Here is a 13,510-nt window from a genome sequence, read left to right as displayed (position 1 = left end):
GTTTTCAGGGCTTTGATTGAGGAAGAGAAGCATTATATTGCAAATCTAGTCAGAGAAGCTGCGTTCAGAAACTGAGAGAGACTTGGGGGTGGATTCTCTGCTTGTTGGCACCAGCCCTGCTGGGCTTCAGGGCACAAAGTCGAAGTGCACAAGGAATCTGGGTCTCCTTCTGAAAACAAACAAGATCTGAGTTTGCAGTCCCTCAGCTCCCTGGGGAGCATGTGGCGCGTCTGCTGCAAACCCAGAGCAGATGCAATCGGCTGGGGAGTTTGGATATTTTGAGGTGCAGCCTCACTCCTTCCCCTTGGGTCTGTCTCCTTGGGATCCCCAGCTGAAAGGAAGGCATCAGAGCAAAGATGCCTCAGGCTAGGTGCTGGAGGCCATGCTTACTGGTCTTGGTGTCGGAGCCAGCAAGGTTACAGGAGGATACAGCAGTGTTTTGGGAGGAAGGTTGCCTTGGTTTCTGGCTGGCCCTGGGGGCAGCGAAGGGGTTAAAGACCAGCCGTTCTGCCCAATCAGTCTGGCTTGCCTGTAATAACCAATTAACGGAGTGTAATTGTGCAAATCCATATGTGGCAGTAATTACCAGGGAGATTAATGGATTCCTTCCTTTCTGAGCGGACCCCACCATGGCTTGCCAGCGTCCCCCCACCACCCGAAAGGACACAGTGAGGGGGGTAAAGCAGGAGCTGCTCTTCTCTGGACACTCTGTGACGATGCCGAGCGGACTGGGAGGCCCCATGGGGACTGCCCGGTGCTTGTTTAAATAACCCTTTTCATCTCCCTGCGTTTCTTTACATACAGCTCACTGCTCCCTGGCTCCCACCCGGCCTTCCAAGGACAGTTCGTGCCCAGCCTGCTGGGTCCTGGGCTGCCGCGTCCCTGCCCTCCCTATTGTCCATTCATTCCCCGCTCCCCTTTCCCCTGTTTAGCCCTAATTGCGGCAGAATATCGCGTTTGTTTGCCCTCTTCTTTTGTAGCTTTGTTATTTTAGTTGCAATGGGTAATCCAGCAAACTGTTAAAGGCATACGCGAGGTGAGGAGGAGGCAGCGGGGCACTTGGGGCAGGTTTTCAAGCCAGGCAATGGGGTTGCATTTGAGGGATGGTGGCTTGCAGGCAGGGTGGGCCTGCCACATCCTTTGGAATGAGTTTTCTGAGGGATGTATGTCCGCAGAAGCAAAGGGTGACCCTGGAGTAAGTGAATACTTCCCCCTCCAAATGCTCTTGCTGGGGAAACAGGGCACTAAGCCCTGCTGAGGGAGAAGGGGGTGCATCTGGGGACCTGTCCCATGGCAGCAGGCCACAACCTGGGCAGCACAGGCTCCACAGTTACACCAGCACCTTGGGCGCTCGCAATGAGAATCTGCCTGTCCCGCTCAGCAGCCCTGGCCAGCCTTGCCTCCACATCACACACATGGGTCTGAGCCCTGCTGACCCGTGGTGCGCAGAGAGCGGGGAAGTGCTGAGCCCTGTTGCTGTGCCGGGCGATGATCCCTGCCCCTGACAGACAGCTCGTGCAGAGAGTCAGCCCATGGGGAAGGCTGATGTGCTGGCCAGGGAGCCATCTGTCTCGGGCTGCAGGTGTCCCAGGGGTGGCTGTGCTTCCTCAGCTGGGGATGGGGTAGGTGGCTGGGGAGTCAAATGTTCTTTAGATCTTGGGGTGGCGGGGAATGATCACATCACGTCAAGCGTCCTTGCATTCTCACTGCCTTCCTCATCAGGTCAAAAAAGTGATGGTGGGGTCTGAACCTGGGGCTTGTGACTTTTGTTTTTCTTTTTGCACCCTGTATGTACGGTTGGACTTAGGGTAGACCAGAGCTATGTGGGCTGGGTGAGAGCATCCCGTGGCTGTAAAAAACAGCAAGATGGAGCCAGGCAAAGATCCATCTTGCAAATGGTGGATGCTTACAGGGGAGGTAGGAGCAGAGTGTGCTCAAGGAGCAGGTATCTCCCAGTAACCCCTGCCCTGAACTGTTTGGCATCTTCCATCAATGATAACCCTGTGGGACCAGGACTGGCTGCCACCAAAAATCTGTAGTGATGTCTGCACAGACATCCGTGGCTGGCCCTCACCTTGCTGTTCTTGGGCAGCCCTGGCCCTGTTCACTGCCACATACAAGATGATGGACAGAAATGACTGTCTTCTTATTGCGGACTTGTTACAAACACCAGGGATGTGGCTGCTCTGAGGGAACACCTGTGCAAGGTGTTTTGTAGAGACATGAGCATGGCTGCTCTCCAAGGAGGGTTACAGATGATGGGGGAGGTTTTGGGAGACTCTTGCCTGGAGGTGATGGGGATGTACAGAAAGGTGCATCTTCCTAGAGGACCAGTAGAGGTGGAGAGCCCCGACAGAGACGCTGCTTTTGGCTGTGCTTACTCAGGGTCCTGGGAGCCAGCCTGCACCAATAGCTTGGTTTCCATGCAGAAAGAGGCACCGGGGCAGCTCTTGGGTATTGCAAATTGAATGGTTTTATTTGTCAGGGAGCCATGTCCATTGGTGTCAGCTGAGGCCCTCAACTGTTTTAGGTCTTCCATTTCACCTGACCAAGGGCTCATCAATACTCATCTTCCCTTGCAGCTGTGTCATTCTATGTTAGAGGCTATGTATGCCAAAGCACGGCATGTAAACATGTCTCCTGGGCCTACTGTGCTTGTGGGAACTTGAAGTAGCCCGTGTTTTTGGGGAGCAGCCTTTCTGGAAAGCTTCCCACCTGGCACAGGCACCCAGGGCAATACAGAGAGGTAGTTGAGGCAATGAGGGATGTGCCTTGCACAATTTCTGGGATGCTTGAAGTGTTGGGTCTTTGCTCTCTTGGATTTTAGGCTGCAGAATGTAGTGGATAGGTACAATTTGAAAACCTCATTAATGCAATGAGCCAATGGAGATTAATTTGTGTGGGTATGGATTGCTTCTTAAATGTCCCAGGTTCCCTGTGGGAACAACCCTTGGCCTGTGCTGGTGCCCAAACTGTGTTTGGGAACTATCTGATGGAAAGTGGCAAGGACTGTTTACAACCAGCAGGACAGACCCTGGGACCGTTGAGTTTACTGGTATAGGTTAGCCTTTGGGGCTGTCCTGCTGGTCTGGGAAGCTTAAGACCTGAAAAGGGACTGGGCTCCAGATTTTGCAACTGGGATATGTCTGGCTATGAGAAGAGACATCTTTGTGTTGGAGAAGCTGCTCTGGGATCTTCAGGGTTTGCTTTAATAAGCATATCAGTGCAGTGTCAGTACTCAAGCATGCATTGCTGTGCCCACATCATTCCAGGTCCTTTCTCTGCTTCTGCTGTGCAGAGGCTGCTCCTTCTGCTCAGAGGCTCAAAAGGACAGGGCCAAAACATGTGGCTGTGGGCAGGTGCTCATTTCTTTCTCTCTTTCTACTGGGAAGAGGTTGGGGGGCAGACAGCAGATATTTGACAGTGCCAGAAAATGTCATTCCACGTCCCTGCAAATTCTTCACGTGCTTGCTCTTTGCTGCTGTGCTGTCTTGGCTCTGTGTGGTGTGGTCTGTGCTTGTCTTGATCCAGGGCTGTTCCTTTCTTTGGGGCACAGGGAATTTTGTCATGCTCCCATGGCTTTAAATACCAGTGGATTTTCCATTTGGTACAGGGGAGCATGTAGCTTTTGAGAGGTGGATACGTTTGAAAGGCAACTGAGGGCATTGATGAGGAAAGGGATGCTCACTGTAGCTGGCTCTTACCTGCCTCTCAGCCACACAAGGAGGTGAAGTGTTTTAAAGAGTTTCTGCAGGGAAACATTGAGAGGAACCGATCTCGTGGGAGAACATTTTGGCTGAGTTTCATGTTGCGTTTGTCTCCCTTTGGCTGTTGCTGGAAGGTGAGTCCCAGGGGAAGGACAGCTGCTAGAACAGATGAGAGATGCGTATATCTGTTTGGGCAAGGCAAAGAGACGGCACAGTCCCCTGAATGTCAAACAGACCAGGCTGGCAGAGTCTTGAACTGATGTTGGTGGGATCTATAAAGAGATGATCGCAAAATGAACCTGTTGGTTTTCTGTGAAGTGGAAGTCCATGTGGCTGAGGGGACAGACCCAGAGTATCAAAAGTAGAGTTGTCTGAGCTACAAGGGGAGGCAGAGGTGAGGTCTTTGTGTATCAGTGAGGGCTAAGGTGAGGTCTTTGTATCACCCTTCTCCCATCTTTTTTTACTGATGATTAATGAAGGGTATCTTTGGGCTTCAGCTCATCTTAAACACATTTTGTGCCTCGTATGGTTGGGCAGCAAGACTTGGTTGTGCTTCATTCCTTCCAGTCGCCATGCCTAGGCTGTGTGTCTTGATCTGATATTTTTGGAAAGGCTGCATGAGCATGTCTCTGCAGCATAGCATCAAACAGGGTGTGTCTCTTGGCAAAGATGTGATCTGGTTTAGTGTCTGGGGGGGAGTTGTGGTGTTTTTTTCCCTCCTTGTGGCTCAGGGCCATTATAGGTGTGAGCTGGGGGCTTGCAGTGTCCCGGGTTTCTGTGCTAGGCCAGGGATGCTGGATCAGACTATGTGGAGCAATGGAAACTTGTTCTAAGACTTGCTTGAAACTCAGTGGAGCTCTGGAGAGCCATCCCCAGGAAGATGTCATGGCAGAAACAGATGAGATCTTTGTGTATTAGAGGAGACAGCAAAGCATTGAGAAACCTGTCCATCCCTCATTCATGCAGACACACTTGTATTTTGGTGGTATTTGATTTCCTTCCCTGCTCTTAGGTGACCCAATGGACAGGCTGAAATCTACTGGAAAAGGGTTAATTGAGCCAGTGACATCTGAAGAAATGAAGTAGGGGTGGGATCCAGTCGAGCTGCCTGGCTCCCGAGGAGCTGCAAACACTCTATGAGAGGGACAGCCGCCCCACCATCCCACCTTCGGCTTAGAGAAAATGCCTCGTTGACTGGAGCAAGGACTAAACTGCAAAGACAGCTGGCTGAGAAGTGCTGACTGAAGCTGTGCCTCGGTGATATGGTTGACGTGGCTTTCAGCCCCGTGGTCCAGATCAAAAGCTCTCTGGCCATGTGATGCAAAGTGCTAATCTGGTGTAAATGCCTTCTCATTCTTCAGATCTTTTTAAATGATAGTAATGGGCCAACTTGATAAGGCAGGCTTTCTCCTGGGTCAGATACATTGGCTGCCAGAGAGCAGATCGCATTGTAGTCATAAAAGCGCAGGAGAGACAGGAGTGATTCAGTGAAAGCTGGAGCCCTTACTATGGCATTAATATGACAGTGTGTAGCCAGATCCTTGCACCTGATCCAGCCAGCGTGAGCAGGCTTGAAGCTGTGGCCTTGCTGGCTTGGAGACAACATGGGTTAGAAATCCAAAGATACATACTGATCTTGCCTCTCCCGTGGCAGCATACAGAGGGGCCTGGGATGAGGTGTCTTATGATAGATATCAACTTTCTGGGCTTTCGGGGCCTGGCTGCTGTGGCTGGGACCTTGGGGACCGGGTTGTGGCTGGTGATGGCTACTGTGCCCTCAGCCATGAAGGGTGCTAGCCCCTGATGTGAATCTGTTCCTCTTGGATGACTACAAATCTTCCTCTGACAGAGGAGCTACTCAACGCAGAAATAACCCCTGTTACCTTGAACTCCAAGATATCCACGTTTGCATGTCTGGTATAAATAGACCATCTGAGGCAGCCAGATGTGATGGAGATTGACAGGTTGTCTCTGGAGTTTTGGACTTGCTGAAGCAGGAGGAAATGTAAAAGCATGAACGTGGGGATGCACAGGGTGAGAGTAGCAAGCAAAGCTCCCAGCTGCACAGGAGGCCGTGGCGTCTGCTGTGGTGGATGCAGGTGGCATTATGCAGGAAATTGCTGTGACAAGACCTTCCCCACCCTCTGCTGAGCTCTGGTGGCCATCAACAAATGCAAGGTCCAGCAGACATCTTGTGTGGTTGGGCTGTCCCCAGTCAGCTGTGTGCCACCCAGCTCAGGCTCTTGCCAAGGAGGGGAACATAGTCTGCTCACAAACATCCAGGTTTGCCAGCAAAAGAGAATGAAGAATGGAGCTGCATCCAGGAGGGGGGGGGGGGGGGGGGGGGAAGGCTTTTTGAAAGTTTTCTAGGAATTCTGCGGAGATAGGTAGGGGGACTGATTTTCATTCAGTTTGTTTCCAGGTAGCCAGAGAAGCCCTGAAATCTGTAGGTTTTTTGTTACTGAGGATAGCGTGTTTTAGAGTCTTTGCAAGGGTTAACCTGGTCAAGGAAATATCTTCTGTTGAAATATTTCCTCTGAGAAATGGTTGTTGTGGGAAAATGGCAAAATTGCAGGCGGTCGCATGGGCTGTGTCTTCCAAGGGTTCTCTGAGAACTTTTTTTTCAGGAGATGAGGAAATCTTGGTCTTCAGGAAGGTAGTCTAGCTGTTTGCAGGCATTTTGCTTCACATCGTGTATACAGCAGGGTTAAAGAGGGGCTTGCATTTAAATGACAACCTTTATGTCCTCTGGCACTCTGATTGGAAAGTTTGCTTGCAGGATGGTATCATGGAATTATAAAGTGAACCTTTACTTCACTTGTCCTTTGAAAGCCCCTTGTTGAACACCAAATGACACATCAAAGGGGACTTTGTTAAGAGATGAGCGTTCGTTTCCCGCCAAAATCTTCTCAGGACAGGAGGGCCTTTTGGTCAGAGACCTGCCTTTGGATCTGAGTGACTTTAGCACTTGCCCATAGAAATCCTGTCTTCATTCGGTCCTCATTCAACCTGGAATCCTGGTTTTAGAGCCCAGTATGGTGCCTTGCAACACTGACAAGAGAAGTCAGGTGCTTATCTTGAAGTGCAGAGGGATGTGTGATTCTCCCACTTGCAGTATTGCGGTTACTTTTTTGTCTCTGTGATCTTTATTCCAGCAAAGCTAAAAAGGTGGAGTGACTTTTCTGAAAGCAGGTAGGGAGCCACGAGCTCCCAAAACCTGAGTGAACACTCTATTGACCCAACCATTGCTCCTCAATACAATGCGTGCCCAAATCTCTATCTAATGTAGCACAAATCTCCTGTATTATGGGCTTGCTTATTCCCCTGCGAACCCAATCCAAAGCAATGGATGCTTCTGACCATAAAAAAAAAAAAAATTCCAGAGGGTCCAAATGGCTATTTTTTTGGATCCACCTTCCCAGGAATACTTTGCTGCATGCTTTTCCATGACGCTACCGCTGCTGACCTTTCTGCTCTGGCAAGGGGGAGTCGTTGGGAAGCACATAGGCAGCGATTCTTCGCTGTTACAAAGGCTGGGATTGTTGGTGGCTTGACGCCCTAGAAAGTGTCTAATTGACTTGACTCTCTCTAGCTGGGCTCCGAATGGATTTTCTGCCTCAGGATATCTCGGCGTTATAGTGGACCTGTTGTTTTTGCTCCTCGCGTGATATTAAAAAGTGCATTGTTGGAGCAGAAAGCGTGAGTCAGAACGGATGTGCGGAGGGAGCTGCCCGTCGCCCTGCGAATGAGTGCCAGCGCAGAGGAGTGGAGCGAGACGGGGTCACCTGCCATCCGTGGTTAGGGGCTGAAAAGTTTCTTAGAGCATCCCAGAGAATGAGCTTGGCTTGATGGTATAGATGACACTTCATATTCAGAAACAGACAGATATAAACCTGCCCTTTGCATCTCAAATAAGGAACTTTAGCATTAAAATATCTCCTCTAGTAATTTTGCAATATTTGCCCATTCCGGTACCGGCTTGGTCCCAGGTGCCTTCTGGGCTGGGAAGATGGCTTGTTCTGGTGTCTCTGTCACCCCGTCATCTTGCAGAAATGCCTGGGAGTGTCTCATCTGCATCTGTGTCAAAATGTGCTTGTGCCACCACTGGTGCCTGCCTGGGGAGGTAATTCCCTGGGAGGAGTGGGCAGCTGGGCCCTGCAACCAGCAAAGCTGCTGGAGGCGCTTAGGCAGGCGTAAGAGGATTTGGTGACACCGCTGATTAGTGTCGAGGGCCTCATTACGGTGCTGGTAATTGAAGGTCTCCCTAGGTTTAAACAAACTGGGAATTATCTACCCTCGGAGCCTGCTGTTGGCTGCATGGGACGGTGCTTTCTGCAAGGTAGGCAGTGTCCTCCCTGGAGCAACCTGGCACTGGGGATGGTGGCCCATGCCCTCCAGGCCCTGGGGAGGGTACCTATGGCGAGTGGCAGCCACGGGGCTCAGAGAGTTAGGGCGGGCCTGAGGAGAAGGAGGGGGCAGGCTGTGTTACTGCAGGTGTGTTTGTGGTGCTGCTGTTAGAATAGGCTGCTGCTGGTAATTGCATTAGCCCGCTGGGGCTCTGGGGCTAATTTTATTAGCTTGGTGTCTGTGGTTATTGCTTTACAAGAGACAGCGGTGAGAAAGAGCAAGGCTGGGTGGGGAAGGGATGATGTAGTAGCTCTCTTCCTCTCCATCTCCAAGGAATCATAGGGGACATGTTGCTTTTGGTGGCTTTTGCCAGTCCCAGGCCGATGCCAACTGGTACAGCAGATAGATGAGGCTGGTTCAGTCTGTTTATTAGCCTTGAGAAACCTAGTTTCAAGTCCCTGCTCTGCCATTGACTTCCTGTTTGGCCCTGAGCATGTCACCTGGTGTCCATGTGTCCTCCCTCGGAGGCAAGCAGGGAGGGGAATGGGCATTTAGGCTCCTGGGGCATTCAGCCTGGTAGCCCCTGCTGCCCCTAACTACCCACATGAAGGGAGTCCCAGCTCTAATATCGGCACCCTGTGGGCAGTGGGTTTTCTCTGGGACTGTAGCTTCAAAGCAGCGTGTCAGGAGGGTTCACGTGCAGCTGTAGGGTTGTGAGGGTTGCAACCTTTTCATTTATATATGCTGTTGCCACACGCACAACCAGAGGATGCCTCTGCCTTTAAACAGAGGTGGGATAAGGGACTGATGGGATTCTTGGTCGTATTTGGAGTATTCCTGGTTCAGTCCAATGTGCAAGGAATAGGAACCATATGTAATATCTAGATTTTATGGTTCTGGGGCAGAGTGGGATGAGGTTATTCCACTTTAGGCCTTCACAAGTTTAGGGTCTGGGTCCAGAGACCAGCATCTCGAAAGCCTTGATGGAGTAGCGCTGGGAGGTCTTTGAGATGCTATTCCAACATGCTGCTGAAATATTAGCTGTGGTACACTCACCTTGGAAAAATAATGGGGAGGTGGGTGAACTGGGGACCCAACCACAATGTTAATATCTCAGTTGGCTTCAATCAGCACTGCTTTATTGGGAGTCCCACTGTGACTGATGCCCCCCAGGGTGTGGCTGCTGAATGGCATTCGGCATCCCATGGCAATGGTTTTCCTTCCTAAAATAACAGTGGCAACCCTAATGTCTTCTCCTTTCACATAATAAGGAGAGGAAATAGAAAGCATTCAGTAATTCGAAGCAGTAACTTGTGCTATTTCTAGTAGAAATTGAGGGGCTGCCTTTGTATGTTCCTCCAGTACCTCTTGAGAGACCGAGCTCGTTCCTGGAGTACGTCACAGACTGATCTGGGTACAGGGGCTGGAGCCTCGCCATATCCCAAAACCCATGGTGGTCCTTAAAATGAATTGCCCAATGCTTGCTTTACTTGAGGAAAAGGCCTGGAGGGGTTTCCTTGGAGTTGCTCAGTGTGTGCATGTGTTCTGCAGCACTAAGCACTCACTAACCCAGATCTGCTAAAAATCAATAAAGTAATCCACTTACTGCTTGGGACTGGCAACCTTTTTAAGGAGCTCAGAGCTGTTTTGTCTTCTTTCCTCTCCCCTTTCTTCTAAGCTGGTAGAAAGAAAAGAGGGATGGGGAAGGGGGTGCTGGCAGAGCTGGACTAAAATCAGGCTCTTTGCTCTGGGCAGATCAATAAAAATAATTCCTCGCTAAAACTTCATTAGCATGGAATTAAAGCTGCTGAGATCCCGTGTGGTTGGTAAGAATTAATGCTACTACTAAATCTCAGCACGGTTGGCGCTTAAAACACAAAGCCGCTTCATTGCTCACACCTCCCTGTCCCAGTGCTGCCAGGGCTGAACTGGCCGTGCAGCTAGCTCTGCTCCCTCTCTGCCCCATGGCTGCTTGGTGGGGGCACAGCCCTCTTATCCAGCCTGAGGACAAGGGACAAGCCAGGCTGAGATGGTGGCAAGGTGCAACTCAAGCAGATGGAAGCAAAACTGTTGTGCGAGGGTGGAGTTGTATCTGGAAATAGTGGCTCAATTCTGAGTGCTGGTGGATACTGGAGATAGATGGCCCTGGTGTGTCTCTGCAGGGTGATGGACAGATGATGGGAAAGGTCTCTGGGTGGGTGCTGGACAGGCAAGCTTCCCATCGTGCCAGAGCTTTCCCTGACACCGAATCAGAGAAACATCCCTCTGGCAGGCTGTGCCTGAAGCTGTACAAAGTCTCTCTCTTCTGTGGAAGTCTTGGATGTTATTGAGGGGGTGTGTGTGAAAATCACTTCTTTTGGAAGCAGATTGTTTGTTGTGGTTTTTGATTGAAAAATGTTTCTTTCAGTCTTGTCGCAGTGGGGAGAAAAACTTGCCCTGCTGAGAAATCCAATTTTCTATCCAGAGATTGAAACAAGCCACCTTGCAGCCGGCTCCTCTGCAGTCCTCTGGGTCCCTTCTTGCAGGGCCTTGGGGCATCCCTGCCCCTAACAAGGATCCCTGGTGTGGCTGTTAAAGGACAGCACTGGAGGCAAAGCCAGCGTTATCCCGAAACAGAAAACTTTGCCTATGGGTTAGAAATCCCTGTGGTTGCCAGTGACTTGATGCCATTTGGATTAGTGCAGAGTGGAGAGAGTTTTGGAGAGACCCGTAGGTGAGTGTGAGGCAGCACCCACTGAAACAGGAGCTGTGCCTATGGCTCCTACACCTGGATGTAGCTGTGGACACTTGGAGGATGGCTGGCCCTTGCTGAGGTTGTTCACTGGAGATGTCCTCATTGTATGTTGGGATGGTGGCAGGGGAGGACACAAGCTCAGCTGAACAGGGAGAGGGACAGGACATAGCACCACACAGTGAGATGCTGCTGTGTTATGCTCCTGTGCTGGTTATCAAACCCTCTGGTCTCCCTTCCCCAGAGCTCAAAGCCTGTGGGCTGTGAGTGGGGCGGGTAAGCATGCTGCCTGGCTGCCTCTCCTCCTCTGAGACAGTTTTGCAGTCCCATTTATGTTTGTGCAATAAAACAAATGAGATGCAAAAGGTGGCCAGATAGAAGATACAAGAGTGATCTCTTCTGTTTGTATTCCCTCCGCAAGACTGCAGTTACTTGTGTTTTGCCTCAGTAGAACCTACTCTGAATACTGATTTTTTTTTTTTTTTTTTTTTTTAAACTGTGAGAAAAAACAGTGCATATGTACCTGAGCCACAGCTAATGGGCTGTGCAGAACACTGATACTATTGCCTCCAAACCTCCTTGTTCCTGACACCAGGCTGGTTATCCATTCATTCTGCTAATTGGAGATGTACTCCCAATTGTTAGGCTCCTGTGCCCAGATAAACTCCAAGTCCTGGAGTTGCTCTGATGTACCTGCTGCCCATAAAGAGCTGTGCATCCATGGCATGGTGTCCTCCTGATATTGCGCGTTATCAGCTACTCGGAAACAGATTCACAGCAGAAATGCGAGGAAGCCAAATCACCTTTTAAAAATAATGTAAAAATCATTAATATGGGGGGGGGGGGGGAGGAGGGACACACCAAGCAAAACCCAACCTTCCCTTGCTTAAACTCTCCAGCTAGAGAGAAATGGGTACAGAAATGTCTCAGGGCGAAGCAAGAAACAGAGCTAACAAGGGTAACCTTTCCATCTCCTGCACACGCAATACCTCGGGGCTGACAGCGCCTCAGTCAGCATCTGCCTGAGCTGCGGCTGGATGCTGTGAACAGCTCGGTGCTGCCATATTGCATGACTTCCCCTTGTAGCATGTTTAGTGCCAAAGGGCAGCATGGGCCCTCGGGTGACCTGGAGGGGGCCAAGAGCCAGCAGGCCCTTGAAGGATGCCAAACATCCTAATCTGCTGTTCTTCCCTCTTTGTTGTCTCGCTGCTTGCATGGCGTGCTCCCCATCCTATATGCAGGAGTGGTTTGTGGCCTCTCTGGGAAGGCAGAGCCCCTTGCCAGCCCTGTGTCCCCTTTCTTTGCCACGTGGCTGGTGCCAATGGCTGGGCTGCAACCTCCTTCTCCGACAGGGCCCTGCACGTGAGTCAGTGCAGACCTTGGTCTCTGTTCACTTTACAGCCTTGGGCCAAATTCCTCCCTCCTCCGTTCTTTCGAGGTGACTTCATCCCAGGTCACTCAGATCAGAAACCAGAAACAGTGGGCTGTACTATTGCCTGCATCCCTCCCTCTTCCCCAAAATTGCAGCAGTTGGGGGGCTTGCTGGGCAGGGAATTGGGACTGCTCCCCATCCTGAGTACCAATCACCGGAGAAGGCAGTGGCTTTGCCTCAGTCTGGCAACTGGCTGCTTGTTTCTGCTTATTTCTACCTATTTTCTGTAGTACTGCATTGTCAGGGTGGGTGGGCATTAAATTGAAGTTGTGGGTGTACTCATGGAACTGTCTGAAGCCTACTGCGTTCTGCTGCCATGGCTGTGAACTATGTGGCACAGATTGAGCCCCCTCTTCTCATCCCATACATTTTTAGCAACTGGCTAGTGATGTTTTTTTGGGGTGGTTTGGATGTTTTTTGGACCGCTTTGGATGGGGTTGGGGAGGGGAGTTGAGCTTCCAGCTCCGCTAGCCCTAAGAAAGTCTTGGTCCTCCTCATCCCTGGCTGTGTTTCCGAGGGGTGACTGCAATCCAGCACCGTGGGGGCCAAGACTTGATGCCGGGAGCACAGCTGAGGCAAGGCTTGATGTGGGACTGGAGCACAGAGCTCCCTGCCCCGTGCAGTCCTAGTCCCAAAGCACTGGGATGGTTGCAGGTCTGTTCCTGCTCTGTCTGTCAGCCGTCCCATCCTCAGGGCACCATCTCCCGTGGGCAAGGGTTGGCCCTTTGCGTGTCCGGAAAACACCTCCGCGTGGCTGGGGCTCGTATAACTAATAAACTGCGTCGAGTCTTCACTGGTGGAAAAGCAAAGCACCCCCCTCCTTCTTTACGATGCTCCTCCCCTAAACAACCTAACGTCTCCCCCGGCCCCCCCCTCCCCCAATTTCTGATCTATACCGGAGCCGTCATGCATTGATCGGCGTCTTATCTGGGCGATTATGCTACCCGGACGGTCCGCCGTGAATTCACAGGGAGCCGAGACAGCTGAGCACGGGAGCCAGCCCTGAGCGGTGGCGAACAAGAGCATGTCTTATCCCGGCGAGCAGCTGCTGCCGGCGTGAAGCGAGGATGAGGCCACGGGAGGAGACAGCTGCCCCGGCACCCTCCGAGAGCCTCTGCTCCTCCAGAGCCATGTCCGGACCCCGGCGGGCTGCGCCACGCTCCAGGCAGCTTTGAAGTTAGGAGGAGGCAGTTGTGCTTAGAAAGGCAAGAGATGAACTGAAGATTAAACATGTATGGGAATTATCCTCACTTCATTAAGTTTCCTGCGGGCTTTGGCAGTAAGTATTTTACT

The 13,510-nt window shown here is 51.3% G+C and overlaps 1 protein-coding gene across 2 annotated transcripts in view; it reads left to right on the top strand.

Moving 5' to 3' along the window:
- RXRG (retinoid X receptor gamma) overlaps nt 1-13,510 on the top strand; it is a gene marked incomplete at both ends in the record, with an annotated part of 42,319 nt that overhangs the window by 4,040 nt on the left and 24,769 nt on the right. Inside the window, one exon of one of the 2 annotated variants that reach the window (XM_082484699.1) lies at nt 13,448-13,496. The exons of the other annotated variant lie outside the window; for it this stretch is intronic. Within the exon in view, the coding sequence (XP_082340825.1) occupies nt 13,448-13,496 (49 nt within the window). Of the gene's footprint in view, nt 1-13,447; nt 13,497-13,510 lie in introns of those variants that run through there. 2 annotated transcript variants of the gene reach the window in all.

Source organism: Vanellus vanellus (assembly GCF_965231255.1).
Source record: "Vanellus vanellus genome assembly, chromosome: 5".
Classification (NCBI taxonomy): Eukaryota; Metazoa; Chordata; class Aves; order Charadriiformes; family Charadriidae; genus Vanellus; species Vanellus vanellus.
Note: the sequence above shows the minus strand (reverse complement) of the source record. Positions and strands in the feature narration are given on the sequence as shown.